The sequence below is a fragment of the Schistocerca piceifrons genome, chromosome 11, assembly GCF_021461385.2.
Source record: "Schistocerca piceifrons isolate TAMUIC-IGC-003096 chromosome 11, iqSchPice1.1, whole genome shotgun sequence".
In the NCBI taxonomy this organism is placed as follows: Eukaryota; Metazoa; Arthropoda; class Insecta; order Orthoptera; family Acrididae; genus Schistocerca; species Schistocerca piceifrons.
In genome coordinates, this window is record NC_060148.1 from 155,166,957 (window position 1) to 155,194,804 (window position 27,848).

The 27,848-nt window shown below is 38.9% G+C and overlaps 1 protein-coding gene across 1 annotated transcript in view; it reads right to left on the bottom strand.

The window, feature by feature from the left end:
* LOC124720360 (zinc finger protein 492-like) overlaps positions 1-18,654 on the bottom strand; it is a 63,753-nt gene extending 45,099 nt beyond the window's left edge. Inside the window, exons 1-3 of the mRNA XM_047245691.1 lie at positions 18,630-18,654; positions 10,070-10,132; positions 379-471 (exon numbers count right to left, since the gene is read on the bottom strand). Coding sequence (XP_047101647.1) covers positions 379-471; positions 10,070-10,132; positions 18,630-18,632 — 159 coding nt within the window. The 5' untranslated portion in view covers positions 18,633-18,654. The remainder of the gene's footprint in view (positions 1-378; positions 472-10,069; positions 10,133-18,629) is intronic.
* Positions 18,655-27,848: the final 9,194 nt, after the last annotated feature.

Sequence of the window (27,848 nt, forward strand, 5' to 3'; positions counted from 1 at the left end):
CTATTGATCAGAAGTTGTTGAAAGGAGGAATATTTCTCAAATGACCTACACTATTGGAACTTACACTTCATCTAAATGTAAATTTCGTGACCATCACAGACAACCATTATACAACATTATATCAACAAAGGCTACAGAGAACAGGATTGTACCAGCCACTAGTCCCGTTCCACTTCTATTTAAAACAGTGAGAATGTAAGAGGTGATATGACAGTCAAGTGCACGAGTACAAGAATACTCTACAATTATGAACAGCAACAAATTCCAGAAGACTGACAATCTGTGACAATTCCACTGCAATACAACTTTTACTCTACACACTTACCAAAAGACTTATTATTTGACTACAAACAATACATCAGAGATGTAAATACTTACAGTATTCTCAGTTATATTCATTTCCAAATTTAATTCAGGATCCTCCTTGATGAAATCAGTGAACCAAGATATTCCCAAAGGATCTTCAACAGACTGAAAGAAGAAAACAATCTGTGAATTATAACTACTTGCTATCCTCTCTGTGTATATGACAGCTCTCAAGATTCCTTTCTCATGAGTATCATCCAACTATGTAGAGGTTCTTACTGATTGGGAAGAGTGTGTCAGAATGCATCCAAATCAGTTCTATGGGCCCTGATTTTGCTATCAGCCATTGTGCAGTATTTATTTGGCATACCGTCACTTTCTATTCCTGTCACATAATCCACTCTGATTTTAGAGACACTATGGCCTACTCTATCGGATGGTCATACTCCCATATACAAATTTGATATATGTGTGCGGCAACATTTCAAAATTAAACTCAGATAATATAGAGATGCAAATAATCTTCCAGCTGTAAACCCATAAACAGGAGGACATTTTGGTCATTAATCAAATGAATATGGCATCATATCAAAATTAGCCAAATTTAATGTTATTTACACAGCTTCTTGCCATATTTGTTTTCATTAGGGAACAATGCACATTTGTCATGTGTACTGGAGGGAAATCATAAGGAGTTACACACACCCAATGCAGGATTTCAGTAATGATGTAAATACTACAGTGAATAGTGACTGGGAACTCTAGAATATACACCCATCACATGTCTTAGTTCCACATCGGTTACAGCACTGTGACACCGACATGTAACAAGATTAACAATTACTTCCAAGAGGAAGTCTTCCTTGCTCCGCTGACACCAAATATGTACTTAAGGCATTCATTACATAGAATCATAACCAAAACTTCATGCAAGGGTAATGGTCCGTACAGATATGCTTGTTACAAGTGCTGTTAAAATACTATTGGTAATAACCTACAAATAACACATCTAACTAGAGTTTCTTACTACACTTCCTACACATTACAGTGCTTGTGTGAAAACTTACATTATGCTCAGATCCAGCAGCATGTTGTTTCAGTTCGGGATCTTGCTTTACCCAAACACTAGGGTCGTCAGCCCTTAATGGGTCTACAAGAAACTGAAAAACGAAGAAAGTGAAGTATCAGGACATCTGTGTCTTGTTCCTACATGGCACTGTCATAGGGAGGTGGGGGAAGAGGGAGGGAGGGAGGTGGGGGAAGAGGGAGGGAGGGAGGGAGGGAGGGAGGGAGGGAGGGGGTAGGGGGAAATAGAGAGGGAGGGGGGAAGTTTCTTATGAATGTGTTTACACTAAGTGACATGCGCATAGCATATCCAGTCAGCAAAATCTTAAAAGACCCTATCTTGGACGTTGCAAATGGCAAAAGCAAAATTTGATTCGATGCTCATGTGTACAACAGCATGAGAGCTAATGCTGACAGCCACTTTGCTCATTTTGTTGAAGAGGCAAAGGGAGTTATTGAAGAGTTAAACGTGGAGATGAGTGTTCCTTGTCTTACAGGCAGACAAAGACACAGGGAAAACTGCAATCATAATGATGCTATGACATATTGGAAAGTAACTTTTTATTCCAACACTGGACCATGTTACGACTGGCATGAGAGAGCGTTTTGCTGAAGAAAATATTTATCATTTTAAATTCAACATCCTTTTCCCATCACTATTACTGGAACATGATGGTAATGATCTGGTGCACAAACTAAATCAGTGCTTAACTGAACTACTGTATTTTGAAGACGACTCACACTTTGTGATTAAAAAGAGACTAATGGGACAGACTCTTCAATACAAGCAATGAGCATAAATGCCCTTAATGATTGTGATTTTGTTATGCAAGCATTGGCTCTCTGTCCTAGATCTGACTATCCTACTTTGCACACACTGTACAAAATATTTGTCTATTGCTACAGTAGAAATAAGTTTTTCAACAGTGTGGTGTACAAAGACATAGCCGAGGTCGACAGTGAAGGAGGGTTGACTTAATGGCTTACCTCAGTTGGACACTCACCCTGGCACTGCTTGTCCTGCTGACAATGTAATTAACCAATTTGTCAGGAAGAATAGGTGCATAGAATTCATCATTTAAGGTACAGAACCACGATTCTAACTTTTTTAACATCATAAGACAGCATTGTCTTGTATATGTGTATAATTGGTTTAAATAAAACTTTCTTACACTTTCCATATGACTTTATTACCTTTTATTACAGTAAAAGTAAAGGTAGCTCAAGATATCTGTAGTGAACCCTCCTTGAGGTTTTTCTGTATCCACCACTGTCTGATTTGGTGCAAGTGCCATTGGCCAGCTGTGAACTGTGGCTCGTGTGCAACAACAAAATCTGTTGGTTGGGTTCAGAGGACATCCTAGGCTCACTTTTTGACTGTTGGCTGAACAGGCAATGAACATTTGTTAGTGAGGCAAGAGAACATCTTTTAATTTGTAGAGTCAAGCTGCAGATGAACTACTATCACCTAATTTGGAGCTGAGTTTATGACTCAGATCAGACCTTTTATTAGTTTTGTGATCTCCACTACACATTCTCTGGAAAATGGTAGGGTCCCTGTGAAGCAGCAATGAGCACATTTCAGAGATGTAATCTCGCATTTACAAAGTGTAATGCATAGATGCATGCAGTCTATTACACAGTTGTCTTTTGTTTGACTTGAATGGCCAGCAACTGCTTGTCTCAGAGGCTCAAATTGCAGTATGTGACACCAGCAGAGCACTGTAAGGGATGCATAATTGCCTACTGAAAGATAAGCATATTTTATTCAAACCAGTAGAAGATATCAGGTATCGGTAGTCAATCACTTAATGCTCCTAGTATGCATTGTTGCTCCTTTCAGATGCAGTGATGAAGCAGCACAATGAGTGAGTGTTGACCATAATAGCACAGTGAGAGCAGTAATATCACACTGGCTGAATGTTTGTCCCCATTCTTGTTGGTTGATCCCAGCAAGCAAAATTATACCATATTGTGACAATTGTTTTGACCAAGAAATGATCACAAATATAGAAAGCCAATATTACACATTCATGTCCACAACGCTGGCCAAATGATTGCAGTAAGGAAAACATGTTCAGATTGTTGGAACAGGATGTGACGATACATCGACATATCTGAAAGAATGGACACCACATATATAATTAAGGTGATGTCAGCCAATGATCCTTTCAGTGTAGATGCACACCACACTTGAACTCCTACAGGAACCAGTGAGACACCATGTGTAATGAGGATCATAAGCATGAGAACTGTATCAGTGGTGTGCAAGTTCAAAATTTGGGTCTGACAGGAAGCATGCTAGAGTAGTCCATGCAGATGTGATGACCACTGTGTCCAGATGGCATAGTTGTCACTGCAACTGCCCAGTCTGCATGAGACGCTGGTTCAATTCCTGGTCCAGCACAAATTTTCAATCCTCCCCATTGATGTAAATTAATGCCTACAGACAACTAATGTCTCTACTTCCTTTGTCCCTGGCTCATTGTGGCTGCAGGATCAAAATACTGCCGGTCCCCTTGGACATGTCCAAAAGAACAGACAACACATGCATATTTGACATGTTGGGAATAGAAATGAATAAAAGTTTATTTTGCAGTGATAGTGACTCCGTCCATTTATGTTTAACCAAAAATGTGTAACTTTACTTCGGGCTAACTTTCATGACCTTTTTTAGTCAACAATCTCTGCTCCTTGAATGTAGCATTATTGAGCAGCCAAATTCTGCCTGAAATAACAGCCATAACACTAAAAATCAATTAGCATGTATGCATTGGGTTACTGTTACTTGAAACAAAGATGAAGCCGGTACATTATTTGACTGCTAAAAATACCATAATTTAATCAGGGTTGTTTCAGAATCAAGTTACATACGAAGGGCTTATTTCAAGAGAGGTACAAGTCCATTTTCGTTCATCTTCAGATACAGAGTCCTAAAGTTAAATGAGAGCTGAAAAATCTGCAGTTGAGATACCACAAATATTCAAGCATATGGCTTCTTGCTAGACATGAACCTTTCTTTCTGTTTGTTTGGATCATTAATTTCAGAAGCATTATAGGCAGAAAAGTGGGTGTAATGGACTTTTACCACTATTGAAATAAGCCCTTCATATGTAGATCTCTCTCTCTCTCTCTCTCTCTCTCTGTGTGTCTGTGTGTGTGTGTGTGTGTGTGTGTGTGTGTGTGTGTGTGTGCGCGCATCTCATTTTATGATTACATTCCTTCCATGCTTTTGTAGTAAAGAGGTGCAATCCCATATTTTAGTAACTTTAAAGTGTATCTGTGGTCTGTTGCACAGCTCTTAATTCTTTTGAATGAACAGCCACACTGTGCAATAGTGAATTAGCCTTCACTGGTGAAACATCAGAACAATACCCAGCTAGATATATTATTTCTCTGTGTGTTTTATTGTTAATTCTTGAATAGTAGTACTGGAATGGATATAATATGTGCATGCTGTGTGCGGATGGAGGAGCTGGCCTCCGTTCACCAACAGCTGAAGATGCTTTTTGCCACATTCAGCAGCATTCAGGCTGCTGCCTATTGTAGTAGTGGGGCCGAGAATCCGTCTCATCACATCGAATGCCTAAGGTGCCACCTATTTTGTCCAATGGCTCTGCTGTCAAGACACCTTGTGGTGTACCCAATGTGGCTGAGTTGTCCTCACCAAATAGTGAGGGATGGGTCATAACAGTTAGCCCTGTTTGAGGCAGAGAGTGAATGTAGAGGCTGCCTCACCCATTGACCCTGTGAGTGGACTGGCAGGTGTTCATTCAACAGGGTCCAGACAGGTCCAAGTGAAGAGAAGTTTTTTAGTTAATGAGGAGCTCCAACATCAAATGCATTATGGAGCTTCTTAGGAAAATGGCATCCAGGACTGGAAATGAATCCTATGTGTATTGAATGTGTCTGCCAGGGAGCCCCATCCGAGATGTGGAAAATGTCCTGCCTGTGCCTACCAAACACACAGGGTGTGGCTGTCTACAAGTTGTGGCTCATGTTTGGGTTCTGCAGCCATCTTCATTTTGTATTGAGAGGTAGCACAAATGACAAAGAGCCCCTGTGTCACACATGAGTGCATGCAGCACACACAGTTTGTATCAGCATTCCCAGAATTGATTCAAGTCCTTTGGTTTGGCGTGAGTGGAGGGTCCCAACCAAAGGCTTCATCGATTCTCTGACTGACTGAACTGCAGACTGCTGGAAATGCATTATGAGGTGGAGAATTGTAGAAATACTTCGTGGGTCAGTGGTGCACTACACAAAGCAAGCTTTTTTTTAGGCTAGGCAGTAGTTTGAGGTCCTCTGATGAATGCACACTAGTCAGACCTCATACAAAGTAATGACCATACTACGATCAACATGTTAACAGTAAATTCTTGATGTATTTGTAGTCCCTGAATTTAATGCCCTCCAGAAAGTTGTCATGATCAAAATACTCTTGAAACTGAAAGCTGGTTGAAACCTGAAGTACAAACCCTTCAAATATTTAGCAAGGCAAGGAATGTACACTAAAGAGACAAGTGAGACACCACTGAGATGGGAGTGCCAGAAGAGTTGAGGGGAGAGGAACGAAAAGAATGGATATGGATAAAATTTATGCAATAAATGAAAGCACATGCTATTGGTGATAGCTCCTCAACCACTAGTGAAAGTAGGATTCTCAGATTCAATAATATTTTTATATTTCCAACATATAACTATACTTAAAATACATTTTGCGACAAATAGGTAGGCAGTTATGGAAACATTCAGTTTCATTCCACAGGTTGTGTGTGTTAGCTATGACTGACTGACTGACATAATCACAAGAGAAGGTATCTGTATAGTTTACATGTGGTAATGGCAGGTACTTCACACCTATCTATTTGTACCATTGAGTTCTAACGCATCTTACTGCTTGCATGTAATTTAAGGCATAAGGTAACGATTAACTGCATGGCACAAGTGCTGAGTCATTGAAAGGCACATCAACTTAGCTAGCTTTCCCACAGATACTACTACAGAACTATGGTCTCATTTTACAGGCTGACTACATTGTGGCAACACTGTGAAAAAGCAGAGTAAACAGTTTCACATGACTGATAATTATGGGATCCATTTCCGTTCTTGCAGATGAATTGATTTTTTTCAAGAGCCATCATAAAGGATCACAAAATCATTCAAGAAGACTTTTGCACCAACCTGGTATGTCTGCAGATTTGCACGTATTTTCTGCGACTTTTCTTACAAACTGGAATGATCTTTGACTTTTCCTGTACATGTGACAAACCACTGTTCCATAAATGAACAATTCGGATGGCAGAAAGGTGTCTGTTCAGCACTGTTTTTTGTGTAACTGAACCTGCTAACTACACTTTATGGCCATGTGACCTCTGATGTGTTCAGCATCTACTTTTGGAGTGCATTCCATATGGAATTATATGGATTATAGCTCTGGACTTTACTGCTAAATGCTTCTGCCTTTTTCTAGTACTTGGTGGCTCAATGGGTAATTGTGACACTACAAATCCAAAGATCCTTGATCACTGAACGGCAGGTACTTCTTAACTAGTTGGGTAAATCAGTTCAGGGGTGGAAAGAGGGTAACAGCAAATGGTAGTCAGCAGGACTGTGTGTAACAGAGAACTCCAGTGTTCAAAATCTCCAGGCAGATGACAGCTTTACCTCTAGTTCAATATTATGGTTCCCTTTCTGTCATGTATTCTCTTCATGACACAAGCAGATGACCGATCCTTGGCTCTGTCATATACTCCAGTTAACAACGTATTAGCCTTACAAAGGGGCTTTCCAAACGTATACAGCTTGAGAATGCATTTCACATGGAATCTGCAGCTTTATTAGCTTCTTTCTGGCTGCTGTGCATGTATGTTTGGAAGAAAGTTTGCAAGCCACCAAACGGTGCATCGTTGATGGCATCTTGTACCACAGTTTTCCCAATACAAAAAAGTTGATCATTTCCCATCCTACCACCATCCTTATGTGCTTGTTCCACTTCATATCACTTCACAATGTTATGGTTCAAATGGCTTTGAGCACTATGGGACTTAACTTCTGAGGTCATCAGTCCCCTAGAATTTAGAACTACTAGGATTTGAACCTGCGACCGTAGCAGTCGTGCGGTTCCAGACTGTAGTGCCTAGAACAGCTTGGCCACTCCGGCCGGCCCCTGTAATGTTATGCCTAAACATTTTATTGACCAGACTGTCAATCTGTGGAGTACCAATGTTGTATTCTAACATTATGGGATTGTTTTTCCTACTCATCCGCATTCACTTGAATATTTCTACATCTGCCATTCATCAAACCAAATAAAAAGTTTGTCCAAGTCATCTTGTATCCTCGCAGTCACTCAGTGATGACCCTTCCCCACACACAGTGCCGTTAGCAAACAGACACAGAATGCTGTTCATCAGATCATTTCATATATAGATATGGCACTATTCTCTGTGGCACTATTGATGATACTCATGTCTCTGAGAAACAGTCACTGTTGAGGTCAAAGTACCGGCCTCTGTTACTCGAGAAGTCTATGCACTGTTCACATCTCAGGGAACCTATTCCATATGCTAATACCTCTATTTACAGTGTGCAGTGATGCACTGTTCAAATGCTTTCCTGAAATGTAGGAATATGGAATCTAGCCTGTTGCCCGTCATCCATGGTTCACAGTATGTAATTTGATAGAAGACCAAGATGAATATTGCACAAAATCAATGCTGATTTGTGGATAAAAACTTTTCTGTCTCAAAGAAATTAATTATATTTGAACTGAGGATATGTTCAGGAACTCTGGAGCAAATAAGCATTATGATATTGTTCTGTAATTTTGCAGGTACGTTCTTTCACCATTCTTATATATAGAAGCCACCTGAACTTTTTCCCAGCTGCCTGAGTCTTTGCACTTGGAGAGAGAGATTTGCAATAAATGCAAGCTAAGTATGAGGCCAATGGTGTAGAGTACTCACTGGACAAATGATTTGTGATTCTGTTTGGACATGGCAACTATTTTGTTTTCAACTCTTCCAGTTGCTTCTCTACTTCAGGGATCCTATTACTACGTTCCCAAACAGGAGTCTGTATGGGAGTGAAAGAACAATATGTTTGTATGATCCTCCTGTACAAACTTGAAAACTCAATACAGAGAGGGGTTAGTGATCATCATCTGCTTTCCTCCAAAGTCACACCAGACTGGTCACTGACTGCCTGGATAGAAGTCTTTGACCCGAAATGTCTCATGTTCCCTGTAAAATCTGTTGTTCATGTTTGATGGTGGTAGTTGTATGCTTCACACATAGATCTTTTTACAGACAGAAGAATTTCCATTAGCACTTGCCTGTCACCACTGTGCATACTTTTATGGACTGAGTGTACAACAGTCTGCTTCCTCAGTCTTTTCTGAATTCTGACATTAAACCACAGTGGGTCTTTTCTGTCTGTAGTCCAGTTACTCACCACATACTTATTTAGTGTGTGATTTACAGTAAATGACATTCTCATTGTTTAAATGGGATGCTAACAACTACTTACCGGCTCTTTCAAGCAAATCTATTCTCCTAGCATTCTTAAAGGATTCATTAACTTCATTTACCATCCAGAATGAAATTTTCACTCTGCAGCGGAGTGTGCGCTGATATGAAACTTCCTGGCAGATTAAAACTGTGTGCTGGACCGAGACTCGAGCCCAGGACCTTTGCCTTTCACGAGCAGGTGCTCTACCATCTGAGCTACCCAAACACAACTCACACCCTGTCCTCACAGCTTTACTTCTGCCAGTACTTCATCTCCTACCTTCCAAACTTTACAGAAGTGAACCTTGCTGAAGTAAACCTGTGAGGACAGGGCGTCAATCGTGCTTGGGTAGCTCAGATGGTAGAGCACTAGCCCGTGAAAGGCAAAGGTCCTGAGTTCAAGTCTCAGTGCAGCACACAGTTTTAATCTGCCAGGAAGTTTCCTTTACGATTGTTGCTGTGCTGGCATCATGATCACTATCCCCTCTCTGTACTGATACCATTTGTAAGGACAACCCTGTTTATAGTTACAGTGTCTAAACTATTTCAATTTTGCGTGGGCTGTTAAACTAGCAGGTTACGACAGCTTTTAGAAAACTGTTCAAAAGTACTTCACAAGACTGCCTGTCCATACCAATTGCAATGTATGCACAGACATCTTAGTCTTTACTCAGTAGGTTAAGATCACCTACTTTTTCTGCACTAGTTTGTGTAGATTTTTCTTGAATGATTCTGTAACTGTCACAGCAGTATCACGTGGCGAATAAATACATCCAATGCAGGAGTTCACATACATGGAACCATTAAGGGAACTGCTCATTAAAACAGGAAATCATAGCTTAAGTCTTGGTACCAATCATCATAACTTCATCAATGCAATCTCATTTAATTCTTATTTGTGCTTATAATGTAAAGAAGCAATTCTACAAACTCACAAGCTGAACTTCACCTGCTGAAAGATATGTTTAAATCCAGATGGGTAAAGTGTAACAAAATATTCAATTTTACCTGTTTCCTCATTTCCAACCTGGGGCATACTGTAATACTGTAACTCTTGTCCTCTTTACCCTAAAGTAAAAACAGGACTGTTAAACTGAATACACGCAAGCAATTGATTACCATCTCATTATTTTCACCACAGCTCAGCAATGAGTAATTGCATGTAGTCATATAAATTCTAAAATTACCTCTTTATTCGCACCCTCCTCCAACTCTTCTTTTACATTCATGCTGCATGGGTAAACTTGGGCCTGTGGCAAAAATAAACTGTAATAAGTACATTTAAGCAGTCATAGTCCTCCCACATTATATAAAATGTATCACACAGATAAACCCCAACTGTCATACTACTTTATAACTAAATAAAAGTTATGGTTAAGTGTTCTCTTTTGAGTTCAAAATTCTGACTGATCAGTTCACTATGCTATACTTCAATGGGAGGCAGCAAAAAATTGCAAGGCTGATTAATGACAATGCCTTTGAAAATTCATTATGTCATTATGATCTTCAGCTTGAGCCTTCTCCCCCTATGCTATTGTTTTCAATCATATTTTCTAATTTTCTAGCTTCATTATCTACACACACACACACACACACACACACACACACACACACACACACACACACACACACACACACACACACCTTGGCACACTATGTAATACTATTCTAACTTCATGAATTCCTTTTGATGGGACAATAACAGAGAGAGTAGGCTACAGGCTACACCAGTCCTATTCTGTGGATCTGAACTATGGGTTTTACTTGCCGATCTCAAAAGAAGACAAATTTCTGGAAAGATTATTTATGGAGCAGCACCAGCATACCAAGACTGAAAAACCCATAATGTCAAAGGAAGTGCTGGAATGCGAACAAATGAAACAGTGATAGCATAGGAAGAAAATCATTAAACTGATATTGGGATCTGTTGAGGATGTTAGATAATTAGCAGCCAAATAATAATTTTTGATTGGAAATCGCCTTACAGATAGAAACTAAGTAGACAACTTAACTTTAAGAAAGAGCATAGCGACAAAATAATGAAGCAAAATGGTGTATGCAAAGAAGATGCCCTGAAGAGAGATGCTAGACAGAAGATAGAAAGAATACAGCAACATGTTATTAATTGATCTTTATATTAATTAACTGCCTACAATAATACTAATATACTAGTACAAATAATGATTATGATTTTATTATTATTACTATCTGAGCCATGGTGGGCTACCTCTTTGAATTCCCATCCTGCACTTGGTGATGTCGCTTCTTTTGCTTGGAACTTGTGGCGTCATGGGGCACAGTAGAGCCATGCAGGGTATGTAAACAGTATTTGCCATTCAGCCACAATTGACAGAATGGAGTGACTAGTAGCCCTTTCAAAGTTCCTTCAAGTCAATAGTTGCAGGCACAGGTGTTAACAAAAGACGGAACATTGGTGTGATCTTGGCTATCTGTATTTGCTATTGGTTCTCCTCTGTGGAAGTCACATTACGCAACAAGCTTTCTCATCTGAAAAACTGCCCGATTTGAGTTGTGTTGCATGACTTAATACCTTGTGGCATTGCCTTCGAAGGGGTTAGGGTAGTGTCTAGCAACCAGACAAACTATTTAAAATTTCTACTAAAATTTTGTACATTTTGATTTTTTTGGGGGTTTGTTGGGTCGAGTGCATTTGTTGTACATACCGTCTAGCACTGTTATAATGGCCACATGCCGATCGTCTTTATGTGAATCTCACGTCATATTCAGATGTCATCCAGACTTGTGAAAATATAGCCTGTTGCTATTCAATTCCCCGCATTCAGCAGTGGATTCGATGATTTGGCAATCCTGAACACTGCTTTAAGTGTGACCATGTTTAGCCTTGGACGAAGTTTTTGATGAGAATCATCTGACGAGTCCATTGATCTGCCCAACTATCATGGCCATGTGGTTGTATTAAGTGAGAATGACAGCGGAATTTAGATGCTCGTTAGTCTGCTCCAGTTTTCTACTGTCGTGGCACACTTTGATTGTTTTGGACTTGGACTCAGGGCATGCTTATCATTCTGTGGCTGTTAATATTGCCTCTGTACATCAGCGTCATGGAATTCACCACTGCCAGCTACTGATAGGCTGCCTTCACTCAAGTTACATAAATCACTATTTAAAATTTCTACTAAAATTTTGTACATTTTGATTTTTTTGGGGGTTTGTTGGGTCGAGTGCATTTGTTGTACATACCGTCTAGCACTGTTATAATGGCCACATGCCGATCGTCTTTATGTGAATCTCACGTCATATTCAGATGTCATCCAGACTTGTGAAAATATAGCCTGTTGGTAAGTAACAGGCACATTTGAGACTCACAGGCTGGAACAAGCAAAAGTGTGTAAAATCATGAAGTGTTACTGAGCTCTGAATGTTTTTTGTGTTTGTTCAGTGGCTATTTGTGAGCTGGAGAGTGAAAGAAATTTATTCCGCTCAGGGCTAGTAACTGCTTACTACATTTAATTGTTCAACTGTTTGTTATATGAAAGTTGTCATGGAGTGACCTTTTAGCACCTGTTATTTATTTACTGCTACAAGTTGGTTCTGACTACTAATTACAGGTTCTCCTATTTAAAGGGCGTTCTTGAGCTGCTATGCATGCACATTCACATACTGAATCACTTACACATCTTCTACGGTATACCTTAATAGAATTTTCACTGTGTCTGAAGCCAGGTTTATCAATCTGTGCACACTCATTCTCTTATTAATTACTTAACTGCTCACTGGGCCAAGATTTAACGAGACTTGCTGTGTCTGCCTGCAAGAAGGCAGCTCTAGAAATCAGTGCACCTGTTTACTTTATTAATTTATCTAGACGCACTTGGAGGTGTATTTTAAGAATTTCCTTTTTCTATTGGTCCCGAGGCACTGTCTTCCAGTGTAGCTATTCAGTTTTAATCTTTGAGATGAGTTATGCTTCTATGTTGTCTTGAAGAGCCATCTGTTTCCAAATAATTATTTATCCATTTGTTGAAGCATTTTCTGAGTTGCGGTTTGTGAAGATGGAAATTTTGAATCTAAAATCTAAGAACTGGTGTCAAACACAGCCTTTGTCTTTAGCTATTGCCTTATTTAAATTGTCACTAAACTGAGGTTTGTAATGTCTTCAATCTGAAAAGTTCAGAGTTTTGTTTGTAATCCTGCAAATGTATCTGATTTTAGTTATTTTTCTTAAATAAATACATTTTAATAAACAATGGAGACTCATGTGAACCCCAATCCATCCAGTCCTTTCACTTAATTTCCCCTTTTCCTGCTGGATGTTGCAGAATTACCTAAGTTGAAACAAGGCCCTAGGAGTAGACAACATCCATTAATACTACTGATAGCCTTGGAACAGCCAGCCTTGAAAAAACTCTGCCATTTGATCAGCAAAATGTCTGAGACAGGCAAAATACCCCCCAGAGTTCAAGAAGAATATAATAATTGCAACCCCAAAGAAAGCAAATGTTGACAGGCGTGAAAACTACCAATCTATCAGTTTAATAAGTCACAGCTGTAGTTGGGAAGGGAGTGAGACAGGGTTTTAGCCTATCCCTGGTGTCACTCAGTCTGTATATTGAGCAAGCAATAAAGGGGCCAAATGAAAAATTTTGAGTAGGAATTAAAATCCACGGAGAAGAAATAAAGACTTTGAGGTTTGCCGATGACATTGTAATTCTGTCAGAGACAGCAAAGGGCCTCGAAGATCAGTTGAACAGAATGGACAGTGCATTCTAAGAGGGATATAAGATGAACATCAACAAAAGCAAAATGAGGATAATGGAATGTAGTCTAATTAAATTGGGTGATAATGACAGAATTACATTATGAATAAGACAATTAAGGTAGTAGGTAAGTCTTGCTGTTTGGGGAGCAAAATAACTGATGACGGTCGAAGTAGAGAGAATATAAAATGTATACTGGCAATGCCAAGGAAGGCATTTCTGAAGAAGAGAAATTTGTTCATATAGAGTATACATTCAAGTGTCAGGAAGTCTTCTCTGAAAGTATTTGTATTGAGTGTATCCATTTACGGAAGTGAAACATGGACGATAAGTAGTTTAGACGAGAAGAGAACAGAAGTACTCGAAACACGGTGCTACAGAAGAATGCTGAAGATTACATGGGTAGATTGTGTAACTAATGAGAAGATACTGAATAGAAATGGGGAGAAGAGGAATTTGTGGACCAACTGAACAAGAAGGGACTGGTTGGTGGAACACGTTCTGAGCCATCAAGGGATCATCAATTTAGTATTGGAAGGAAGCATGGAGGGTGAAAATCATAGAGGGAGACCATGGCATGAATATACTAAACAGATTCAGGAGGACGTGGGTTGCAGTAGTTACTCAGGGATTAAGAAGCTTGCACAGGATAGAGCAGCATGGAGAGCTGCACCAATCCAGTCTCGTCACTGAAGAGCACAACAACAACCAGTTTACAATACTCCTTTTGTGACGTAGTGCCTCGCACGAGCTCCACTGGACCCATGGGTGCCCACGTGGTTGTTTCCCGGAGTATAACGAAGGCCCCAACAGTGCAAGTCAACGGGCTGTTCCCCTTGTGGGTGACGGAAATGCACCCTCCCAAAGGCATGATGAAGGTATCAGGATTCTTCAGACCACGCAGTGCTCTGCCATTGTGCCAACATCCGGCGCCAATAGTTACATGCCTATTTCAGTTGTTGTCGATGTCATGGCGTGGGTCATCAGCTGCACAGGCTCATCATTAGGAGTGTTTGGAGCATTGTGCATTCAGGCACAATTGTACTCTGCCCAGCATTAATGTCTGATGTTAGTTACAACACAGTTTGTTGCCTGTCTTGTTTTACCAAACTGCCCAGCCTATGATGTCTACCATCTGTCATGAGGGGTACGTGCCCAACCCCATAATGCCTGGCCATGGTCTCACCTTTGTTTTGCCATGTGTTGAAGACAACTGCCACAGTACTACTCAAACACCTGACAAGCTGTGGAGCTTCCAAAATGCTCATACCAAGTCTTCAGCCCATCAAAATCTGCTCTCGGTCAAACTCTGGTTGTGTGCATTCCCTATTTTACATCAAGACAAGATGCTCACTGATACTCCATGCAACATGCGTGTGTCTGACTAGAAGACAAGGTGAGATGCTATTGCCTGGATGAGTTTATACTGATAGCAGATCAGTGGTCATAATGTTTTGGTTGCTGTGTATATGGATTTAGTATTATGACTTCCAAATGGATGCTGGGCAATGCCAAGGGAACCATTCCGCAACATTTGAGGCAATTGTCAAATGCATCAATTTATTACAAGGGTGTGCCAGAAAATAATGCCTCCAAAATTTTGATTCTGTTCTTAATATCAGTTGTCATGCATATTACACTGTTGATGTTACCACTTTGCTGACACAATATGGAGCACCCTCCTGTTGCAGTGTTTAACATGTGTGTTATTTAACTGTGTCAGCACGTGAGAAAACCCTCAGACAACATAGCACCAATTCAAATAGTTCATCCACATGTGGAGCACCCTCTCTTTCAGCATGACAATGCCAGACCATACATAACTTTTTTTGCACCTGCAACAGGCCGACACCTTTGATTCATAATTATTGATCATCCTCCATATGGTCCCGGTTTGACCCAATGAATTTTCAACTGTTTCCAAAACTTAAAGAACACCTTCAAGGACTTAACTCTGATAGTGATGAATTAGTGTGAGCAGAGGTGAAGCTGTGGGTCTGCCAATGAAGTCAAACATTCTACTTTGACAACACCAACAACCCGGTGTCTCACTGGGAGAAAGGTGTTCAGTGCCACGGTGACTATGTTTGAAATAAATATATAAACTTGAAGAATAAAGACGTAAAATGCTAATAAAGTTTGTATTAATTAAAAGGCTTCAATCATTTCCAAATAAAAATTTTGTGCCATTACTTTCCAGCATGTGCTTATGCCCAAAATATACACCAATTAAAAATTAAGGTTTAATTAATTTGGCAAGGAAGGTGGCTTTCAACTGATATAATGTCTACATTTATCTGTTAAGGTCATAGGGAAGTTCAGTTCATCAACTAACACAGCACAGTGTATGAGAAGACTTCTTGTAGGTAAAAGTTAACATTATGAGCACCATTTGGATTTCTTGGTTAACATTAGGCTGTGCTACTGGTCAATTTTTTACCACATCCTCTACTTGGCTTTCACATTTCTAGGGTTTTTCAGTTCACAGCCACCTGTGAACATAGGCTAGGCCTTGAGCTGCACTATGAATCAGTCTCCCTCCACAACCAATATTTCAAGGGGGGAGTGGGTCTATCACCACATTTTAACCTTGTAGCCTTTGAATAGTTCTCCAGTTTAGGTCCAAGGTCAATGAGTCTTAAAATTGATTTTAATTTACATGACTTGTGTTGTGCATACATATCATTCTGTATGCCAAACCATCATTTCGTCAGGGGTGAAAGCCAAGGCTTTAACTATGTTGGGTCTAACCACTCTTTTACTGTATTTCATAAAATTTACTAAATTTACTTTCCTACCGTTTCCTCACTGTGATGGTTTAGAATTCGTGTTGTGATACAGCTTGTCAAATGAATTGCAAGCTGATCACATAGTTTGTACGAACTATAATGAAGCACTCACATATATTCAAATGCAAATGCTGCATTACTGCTATCACAGTACTTCTGCAGTTGCACCTAAGATGTATGCTGAAGCAGACTTTTTCAGGACAGACAGTACACAAGTGGTTTGTGTTATTGTGTCAGTACCCTCAATTCTGGTTGGCAGAATAAAAATATAAGTGGCACCATGTGAATTTGTTTCCCTGCTGATGGCTGAATACCTTACAAACAGTTGCACTGCATCAGATTTTAAGTGACATGTATATGTAAGATTATTTACACCAGTAACTTTAACACTGTGGCTGTTTCACAAATGATATGAGTAACAATGTGCAGCAAACGCAGAAAGTGGTTATGAACAAACCTGTCAATATTTGATGTGTAACCCCATGGCTCCTTCAAAACTTTGCTGCCAACATACAAATTCATTCTGCTGCGTAACAATTAATGCTTCCATGTGATATTTGTCTGAAATTTAACTTTACTGCTGACAGTTCTACTTACATATTGTTCACATATTCAAAGCCAACAAAATGTATTTCTCAGAATAGTGACCATGCGAGTGTCACTTCAAAATTATTTACAAATTAATGTATTTTGGAAATACAGAAGTGTCCAATTCCACCCGTCTGCTTTGACCCATGATGCCAAAACTACGACTTCAATATGGCGCCTATGACGCCATTATGTAAACATGACCACGAACACGAATATACATTGAAAAACCAACACACACATATTCCACAAAAAAACCTAATTAGACTAACGTGACAAGCGTGGGAAATTGGGGGTTTTTGGGTGGGGACAAAGTAAATATAAACAAATTTAGACACACACCACCATACCAAATCACACAAAACGACAAAAAAACAGACAAAACAAAACTCCCCAAATTATCCTCTGGAACCTGACACTTCCCTTGACCTATATAGATCAACTGCAGCTCCCAATCCCACAAATTGGAATCTAACACTTCCCTTGACCTATATAGCTCAATATCAGCTCTTGATCCCACAAATAACACTTCCCTTGACCTATATAGCTTAACAGCAACTCTCGATACCGGAACACCCACAGCGACCACAGATTGGAATCTAACACTTCCCTTGACCAATATAGGTTAACAGATACTAGCGATACCAAATCATAAAACCCAAAACTACAACCATGTCCACAATCATAACTACCTCAAAAAAACACAACAAACCAAGAAAATTGGAATAAAACACTTCCCTTGACCTGTTATCCTTACGATATCTCCCTGGTCTGAGACGCCGGAACTTTAGTTAGCCTCATTTCTTCACGACACACTGAACACTTCACAACATCATCCGAAACTCTGAATAGTTGAAGAAATTTTACTAGAGACCCATACGCCACGTAACACGCTACCCATAAACACACTACCAGAAAGAGCCAATGACCACAACAATACACCACCTATAAACGTGCCACACACGCAAACTAAACCAAAAACATCACCTAACACACAACATGTAAACACACAAGAGAGCACCACCGATCACATCAAAACAATAACTACAAACACGCCACTCTCATAAGCTAAATTCCACTAAGTCGTGATGTCACACACCACAACAGCCTTACGTCATGGGTCAAAGCCGACAGGTGGGATCGGATGCTTCAGTCAACCCTTTATTTTACATCAATAAATAAATTACAATTCTCATTCCATATCACGATACACTGCAATAATTCGTTAACTGCAGCCATACCATTTACAAATTTAATGGCACTCCTAACTTTCACTATAGTCACAGTTATTCTTAAGTTGTCTTAGGTTGTCATTTAAAAGAAGCGTATCAGAGCAGAATATACCAAACCAATGGCAACCACTTTATCAGTATAATTGGGTTGTGCATTAAAAAAGTTTTCCATGTTTACTGAACATTAAATTGAAACCCTTGCTCAATTCTATGAGAGGTTCAATACAAGGTTTACTTCAATGCTCTGTGCAAAATGTCATATTTAAGACTGGAAGTTCATCAGTTTAGAAAACAGAATTATTCATGTTTCCAGCTGTATGACATCATTGTATGTATTCACACATAATACTGCACACTGAAATTAATGAAACACTTATGAAATACAAGTAAGCCACTTACCATGAAGCATAACTCAGTTTGTACTTCATCTGTTCCCTCTTTTTTTATCCACATAGTTGGCTCCTGGTCCATGGCTTCAGTTCTACAGTCTGAAAAGAAAAAGCAATCAGATAAGAAAAGTTTTACTCAGTTTCTGTTACCATGAGGTATAGCTCAAAGGTAGTATTTTCATTCATATATTGCGTGCAGTAAAAGGCTGATTACACAGGAAACAGATTCAAAGTGGCTGAGGAAAAGTGTGTTCAGTTACATAAACTCATTTACATTTCTAAGGTCATGAAGAGTGAGAACAATCATAAAGTAACATGCACTGGAAACTGAGCATTTAAAGTTGCTACTGCTCCTTTGTAACACTGGCTCATGGATACTGTCCTGTAGTAACAATTATGGCACATGTGCAATTTTTGCGTGCATGCATTAACTTCAGCATTACAAACAACCAAAGCAGTCAATAGATTGCAGCGATATTACTTAACACCAAATATTCCATTTTACACTTGGTTCATTGTGTTAATTTCAGTGTGATAGGGACATGATGAAAATCCAGACGTACGGATTGTTTATCAGTGAATATGCATTTCCAACATAGGCGTTACCTTAAAACTTCCTTCATCTGTATTCTTTCACGGGAGTATGCTCAATTTAGTACAGTAAGCATCATCATTTTAGAATCTTTACCTGCTATTTAAGAAAACCATATACCTGTGCCCTAGACTGCACATTGCAACACGTAAGTTCTCATTACCATCAAGATTAAACATTGGTTAGCATTTTCTAACAAAACTGATTTACTGAAAGACTTCATACTAACTGTAACTGTGATGAATGAGCTATTGAGTTCTGATGACATGTAATGCTTTATGTTAGACAAATTACAGTTAATCTGTACCTTGTATTTCGCCAGTTCGTAAATAATGTTACAGTACTCTTATACAGAACTCCATTAAAACCCACACACTACAACAAACTGGTATTTACACATGATTAGACGAATACTAACGACACGAGTAACCAAAGCACAGTGAAAACTAACAAAGTGCAACAGAATTACTGCATTTCCTTTCATGTGAACATACTCATAACATGATATGCTGTATATAGTAACTGTGGGCACTTGAAAAAAATGCTTACATTAGCCCTAAAATATGGAGCCGCTATGTGTCTACATCACATCACAGAAAATTATCATCACAATCATTACTGCTAAGTAAGTCAACATAACCGTACTAACATAGCCAATGTTTGAATTTCACTGTCCGCCTTTTATCGTTAGTCACGAAGTACATGATGGAGATCTCTATAGAGAAACTTCCTGACAACACATCACCCTCTCAGCCGTTTCCTTTGCAAAGATACACGTAGCGATATTACCGGACAGGCCAAACACAAGCATTAACAACTCAGGTATTTAGTTGTTATGAACATAACCTGAAGAATTAAAACATTCAAACACCGTCACTAAGCACACTATAGGTGATGTGATCACAATTAAGTACACAATACAATCTCATCCTTGTGTACCCATTAAAAATAAAAAAATAAAAATAAAAAAAGAAAAGAAAAAAGGCAGCAGCCTCTAGCACAGCGTCATCACAAGATATTCGCGAACTATTACAGTCATCAAACTCAACAGTTCCTGTGATAGAAATTAAGTACCATGTTAATTTACTCCCGATACACATTTCTTCACTGATTCTTGTTTGCACTTTATAAACGCTTATAAATTACCTGGAGAACGTCACACAAATTCCCACAACACCACGAGGTTGCCGCAGACTACACAGAACACGAAGCAGTGGTGGGCAGGAAATCGCGTATGTTAGAAATCACAGTGACTGAGAAGTCACAAATAACACAATAGAATCTAACTGCGATTTCAGTCCTTGTTAGCAGTCGCGAGTAGCATTTCATATTCAACGCCGTGAGCCATCTTTTGGCCAAATTCCGTACTGCTTTCTGCGATTTCAGTGACAAGTCGCGGCTAGAAGTCGCAAGTAGCAACTAAAAAGCTCAGTTACAGTGCCATCTGTTGGCTAAAGTTCGTACTACGCTATTCGCTATCGAGTCAAATTGCGATTTCTGTGACAAATCGCAACTAAAAACCGCAGTTAACATTTTTTTCCTAGCGTCATTTGTTGACCGACGTACATACTTCGTTATGAGAGCCTTGTACCTCACGAGATCGATGTGCTGAGTGTGCATATAAAGGGCTTATTTCAATAGTGGTACAAGTCCATTTTTGTTCATTTTGAGATACAGAGTCCTAAAGTTAAAGAGCGCTGAAAAATCTGCAGTTGAGATACCACAAATATTCAAGCATATGGCTTCTTGCTAGAGATAAACCTTTCTTTCTGTTTGGATCATTAATTTCAGAAACATAGACAGAAAAGTAGAGGTAATGGACTTGTCCCACTATTGAAATAAGCCTTTCATATTATATGACTACATGCACATTCAGCATCAGCAACAGAGCTGTGACTCTGAATGTATTATATTAATAAAAAGCAACATTGCCTTTTTCTACTGAAAATATCAAGTAACGTAACAAATGTGTTTGAATTTGCTTCCAATATGACAGTTTTGGTTAATACTCCACATGCCTACAGGACTTTGCAATGTTAACACAGCAGAACTCACATCTGTATAAGTGTAATCAAATGAAACCAGTAGTATTGAGTCATATGAATGCCTCACTTTTGTTCTGACACAGTTCAAGACTCTGGAGAAAAGTTTTACACTTGCTGTTCTACATGGCAACTTCATACACATGAACTTTTTGCCGACACTACTACCACCACCTACATAAGTAAGCTTTTCCTGTGTTACTTTCAAGTAGTGCACTTAAACTATTCCTGATTTAACTGGAAGATCTGTGCTTCCCACTTTCATATCGACAGCCTCAAAATGCATATTCTAGACTTCAGGATATGTTACAGGTCAGCGTCACACCAAGATTGTGGCCAAAGTTGGAGGGGGGGGGGGGGGGGGGGGACATGTCACTCTCCAATAAGTGTTTACCAATAAATAAGTGGCGGAAAATTTACGGGTATAAGACAGCTTAACATGTGTAAAATGAGATTTTCATTATTCATTTACTGTATTTGACATTTATTATTCCTTTAAAATTGCACAACTTCAATAAAACACAGTTTAATCACTCATCTGCACACTTATTTCATAATTATGGCACTTTTAAACTGCAAATCCTCTAAGAGCTGTCTTGAATCTTCACGATTCGCTCTTAAGAACTTTGCTGTGGTTAGATACGTACAGCAACCAGTAATCAGTCGGAGCTGCGTCTGCAAAACCACAAGGATGATTATTATACATTTTTGCTGTCACTAATTACAAGCAATGTATTTGACAGAATAGATTGCTAATATTTGCCTTAATGAAAGCCACTCAATGGGGTATATTTCACATTTGCAAGAACGATCTCACTTAAGTAATTAAGTTCATCGAAACGCTTAGGAACTAACCTCTCATCTGGCGAAGACAGTCTAAAGATGCAGTGGCAATTTCTCCAGATCTGTTGACGATAATATTTTGAGTTATAACTTTACTGGGTGACTGAAATATACCTGTGAACATAACAATATGTTAGAATTCATTTTCTGAACACAATCTATTACGGTAATGTATGGCTACTTACACATTAATTACACTATTAATATTTTCACAGTTGTTTCTTTAATACAAAATTAAAGTCAACGGAAGAACAAACGTAAAACATACTTACTAATGACAGTTTCTTTGAGATGCAATTTTCTGTGTGGACAGATGTAACTTTTTCATGCGGTGAGAATTCGCAGAACAGCAGAAGTAGCAGAAATCGCAGAAACAGCGGTGGTAGAGTGCGGAGGGATACACGACCTGGGATCTCTAAAACTGCGACAAATCACAATTAAGAATATCAGATACTCAAAAGTATCATTCACAGAAATCACTTATATCGAAAAATCGCAGTTTAGCCCATCACTAACACGAACTAGACTCTTGCGACAGCGAAACACGGTAAGTGACGTAGTTCACAGAAGTTACCACATCCAGTTGAAGGCGCTGAGAGTTAGAAGACGAAATTTTGGGCGGGCAGAAAGATCTGTATTTGTTATTGTTTTCGTCCAGGTGGTAGATGCCGCGTGGAACTTTTGAAGTAATTCAGTAATAGGCTTTGTGGTATTGTGAATTCTAAGGCGAAAAACGGAACGCAAAATTGTTGGAGAGAAAACAGGAAACCTAATATACATTCGCATTCTGGGTGGCAAACAGGCTGATAGGTTAAAATGATTGTGGTGAGTATCGTATTTTCCCATAGAATATAAATGTATATGATTTATTTAATACTGTGGCATATGTACTCAAGCTGCACGTGTAGTGTTGTACTCATGAACGTTATAAACGGCAGTTTTAGCTCCATAACTGTATTGTATGCTTTGTAGTACTGTTGTAGTGGCTGTTGGAAGGCTTCTTCAAATGTTACTCTCGTTTAAACATGTTGAGATGTTAATTAATGGAGTTGTTGAACTTTATTTTTAGTCACTGAAGTATATGGCGATGAAACTCGCTAAAAACAGGAATAGAAATGCAGCGAAACTGGAGATATTGTGGGAAATTCGCATTTGCAAAATAGGATGCTGAAATAGCAGGTAAGGGTTCATATGAATGTCTCGCCTGACATTCAGAAAATTCTTAAATCAAATCAGTGTCTAGTAAATTCACTCATGATTATTAATCATTAGGGAGTAAATGATTTAGGATGTAAGTGTTAGAATGGACAATTTTTAGATCTTAGCTTCGCTACTTGGAAAGAAAATGCTGTAGGATAGATTGAATAATAGTATTCTGTTTGTGGGCCAGTACAGTGAGCAAGAGCTCCTAAGTGCAAAGCAGGCAGTGCTGGCCTTTTTGGGTTGTACCAAAAAGATGCAAACTCTGAACAAATGTTGCAACAATAATTAAGTTTCATTCTCGATTATTTAGTCCTGTTTTCTTGCCAAGTGGCGGTCATTATCTCATCTCTGTTTCCTACCTGAGGCTAACTTCAGGTTATTCGCACAAGGTCAGGTGCTGATGCTACACCCATCTGCTTTAACCCGTAATGTCATGGTGAGCCTTGAGGTTTTTGAGTCTTTGTGTGTGTTTGTAGATTGTGTTGTAGTATTTGGTGGTTATCTGTTGTGCTGTGTGTTTGTTAGTGAGTAGTTTGACATGAATTGAATGTTTCATGTTGGTACTGAAATAATTTGTGCTGGCTTTCTGTTGAGTAACTTTGAATTTGCATATTTGAGCTGATGGATTCATTTGTATGTTTGGAAATATTAGTGCCATGTGTTTCGTGTGGTTGGAGATTTAATTTATTTTTTTTTTTTTTTTTTTCCTTCTGTGGTGAAGATGATATAGATATTTATGAGTAGTTCACTGCTTGCTGCAATGGGTGAAGTTGTGTGTGTATATTAAAATTGGTGGTGGTGAAAGTTTTCATGAGATTTTGGGATTTCCTTGTTAGTCTTCAGTAATTGTTGGAATGTTATTGCTGGGTGTCATGGGTACTGATGTACCATCATTGTTTAGGATACATTTCTGATAGTAGTCATGTGAACATGGTTTGGTTTGTTGTACTGATAACTTTGGTTTAGATAGAGTAAATGAAAGTGTTGTATCTATGGCTTTGTTTGAGGTAAGAGAGTGAAGTGAAATTTGCAACACCATGTTTTAGAGTGGTTGGTTCCTGGTATTGATGGCTTTGTTGGAGCTATGTAGGTCAAGTGAAAATTGTTTTGATTTTTTGGTTCTGTATGGGTTACTGTTATTGAGGCCTACATTAGAGATATATAGGTCATGTGTGATTTACAACACCAATAGTTTCCATTTTTGTAATTTTTGTGTTAAATTTTTAGGATTTTGTGTGCTTGATGTTTGGGTGAATACTTGATTTGCAGTGATGTTATTATTGCCAGCGAGTGAAAATTGTGATTGTTTATGTCATGCCACATTAGTAAATGTATATATTGTGAAGGTGCTGTGAGAATGCTTAATCCCTTGAAGATGCACCCACAAAATGACAGTTATTACATTCTAGTGTCTGTCTCCAGCTTCTCACTTACAATTTGATGCAATATGTGATCAGATTAGCTGGATCTGTGCTTCAGCATTTGATACCTTATTATTTGTTCAGATGTAGAAGATTTTACTCATGGGTACTTCATTAGATGTTGATTTGTATCTGATTGGTGACAGAGTGGTGTACTCTACATACAAAATTCATGTTGCTAATCAGTACATATTTAATACTTTTCTAATTTGGCATGTAGTGATGATATTCTACTTATGTTTGATTTTTTCTATACTGCCAGGTTCTATCAAAAAGTATTTCATAATTCATTTGGTATACCTTTGATTTATTTTCAGAAACACATCACAAATCCAGTATCACAGCAGAACTACAGGATTGTACAACCGAACGTTCTCTGCCACAACTCTGTATTTTTTGGGATGCTTACTAAGAATAGGCCATGGCGTATACCGAAGACCATTAACTTATATTTTACCATCTGTGCCAAGTTAATGTGTCTGTTAATATATCAGTGTTATGGCACTGTCAATAGTAGGATCACAGATACACTTTAAGAAAATGCAAGTTTTCATTCCACTGTGAAAACCCACTGTCATATAATGTTTATTGAAGTGGATAACACTTGTATCTCTTGTATTGGAGTTACTGTTGCAATGAATGTGATTTTTTTAGTATGGCATGTAAAAACAACTGCAGTAAAATAAATTTGTTTATTGCAAAAGGTGCTATGTCTTTTACATATGTTGTATTGTCCCATTTTGTGTGTGTGTTGCTCACAATCCCTGCACCCATCCCCATCCAGAGAAAGTAATTACAGAAACATTTGTGTTTGTGTTTTTGTTTGTTTGTCTGTTTTGGGGGGCGGGCGGGGGAAGGGAGGGAGTGCACACACTTTTGAGAAGAGTTTATTGGTCCATCCACTAATGATTATAGGTCCAAGGCTAATATTGACGCATGGTGCAGGGAATGGCAATTGAATCTCAATGTAGACAAGTGTAATGTGCTGCGAATACATAGAAAGAAAGATCCCTTATCATTTAGCTGCAATATAGCAGGTCAGCAACTGAAAGCAGCTAATTCCATAAATTATCTGGGGTACGCATTAGGAGTGACTTAAAATGGAATGATCATATAGAGTTGATCGTCGGTAAAGCAGATGCCAGACAGATTCATTGGAAGAATCCTAAGGAAATGCAATCCGAAAACATAGGAAATAGGCTACAGTACGCTTGCTTGAATACTGCTCGGCAGTGTGGGATCTGTACGAGGTGGGGTTGATAGAAGAGACAGACAAGATCCAACGGAGAGCAGCGCGCTTTGTTACAGGATCATTTAGTAATCGCGAAAGCGTTACAGAGATGAAAGATAAACTCCAGTGGAAGACTCTGCATTAGAGACGCTCAGTAGCTTGTTACGGGCTTTTGTAGAAGTTTCGAGAACATACCTTCACCGAGGAGTCAGGCAGAATATTGCTTCCTCCTATGTATATCTCGTAAAGAGACCATGAGAATAAAATCAGAGAGATTAGAGCCCACACGGAGGCATACCGACAATCCTTCTTTCCATGAACAATACAAGACTGGAATAGAAGGGAGAACCGATAGAGGTACTCAAGGTACCCTCCGCCACACACCGTCAGGTGACTTGCGGAGTATGGATGTAGATGTAGATGAAATATTTTTTTTACTGAGTTGCTTACATTTCTTCAAAAGTAAATCTCTGAAAAATATGAAATTAAAGTATTTTGCCATTGGCTCTGCATGGAATGTTGAATGTTTCGTTATAATATATTCAGTCACTCAACATCTATTCGTATACTGTGGACTGTTAGACATCAGCAGTATTAGGTACAAATGTAATACCTATTGGTAACATGAAATTTTCTGCTGGACTGCAAATTGAACCTACATTTCTCTCTTGTTGTGAGGAAATTTCCGTGAAGTTCTGGGTTTGCAGACGGATGTTACTGAACCAGTGTTCTGACTGCATAACGTCCAGCAATGTGAACAGGATGAATACGTACTGAATATTCATCTGTCCTAGAAACCTCAGCAAAGATTCACTGTTTGTATGTTTGTTGTTGTTGTTGTTGTTGTGGTCTTCAGTCCTGAGACTGGTTTGATGCAGCTCTCCATGCTACTCTATCCTGTGCAAGCTTCTTCATCTCCCAGTACTTACTGCAACCTACATCCTTCTGAATCTGCTTAGTGTATTCATCTCTTGGTCTCCCTCTACGATTTTTACCCTCCACGCTACCCTCCAGTGCTAAATTTGTGATCCCTTGATGCCTCAAAACATGTCCTGCCAACCGGTCCTTTCTTTTTGTCAAGTTGTGCCACAAACTCCTCTTCTCCCCAATTCTATTCAATATCTCCTCATTAGTTATGTGATCTACCCATTTAATCTTAAGCATTCTTCTGTAGCACCACATTTCGAAAGCTTCTATTGTCTTCTTGTCCAAACTATTTATTGTCCATGTTTCACTTCCATACATGGCTACACTTCATACAAATACTTTCAGAAATGACTTCCTGACACTTAAATCTATACTCGATGTTAACAAATTTCTCTTCTTCAGAAATGATTTCCTTGCCACTGCCAGTCTACATTTTATATCCTCCCTACTTCGAACATCATCAGTTATTTTACTTAATAAATAGGAAAACTCCTTTACTACTTTAAGTGTCTCATTTCCTAATCTAATTCCCTCAGCATCACCCGATTTAATTTGACTACGTTCCATTATCCTTGTTTTGCTTTTGTTGAAGTTCATCTTATATCCTCCTTTCAAGACACTGTCCATTCCCTTCAACTGCTCTTCCAAGTCCTTTGCTGTCTCTGACAGAATTACAATGTCATCGGCAAACCTCAAAGTTTTTATTTCTTCTCCATGAATTTTAATACCTACTCCGAATTTTTCTTTTGTTTCCTTTACTGCTTGCTCAATATACAGATTGAATAACATCATGGAGAGGCTACAACCCTGTCTCACTCCATTCCCAATCACTGCTTCCCTTTCATGCCCCTCGACTATAACTGCCATCTGGTTTCTGTACAAAGTGTAAATAGCCTTCGCTCCCTGTATTTAACCCCTGCAACCTTCAGAATTTAAAAGAGAGTATTCCAGTTAACATTGTCAAAAGCTT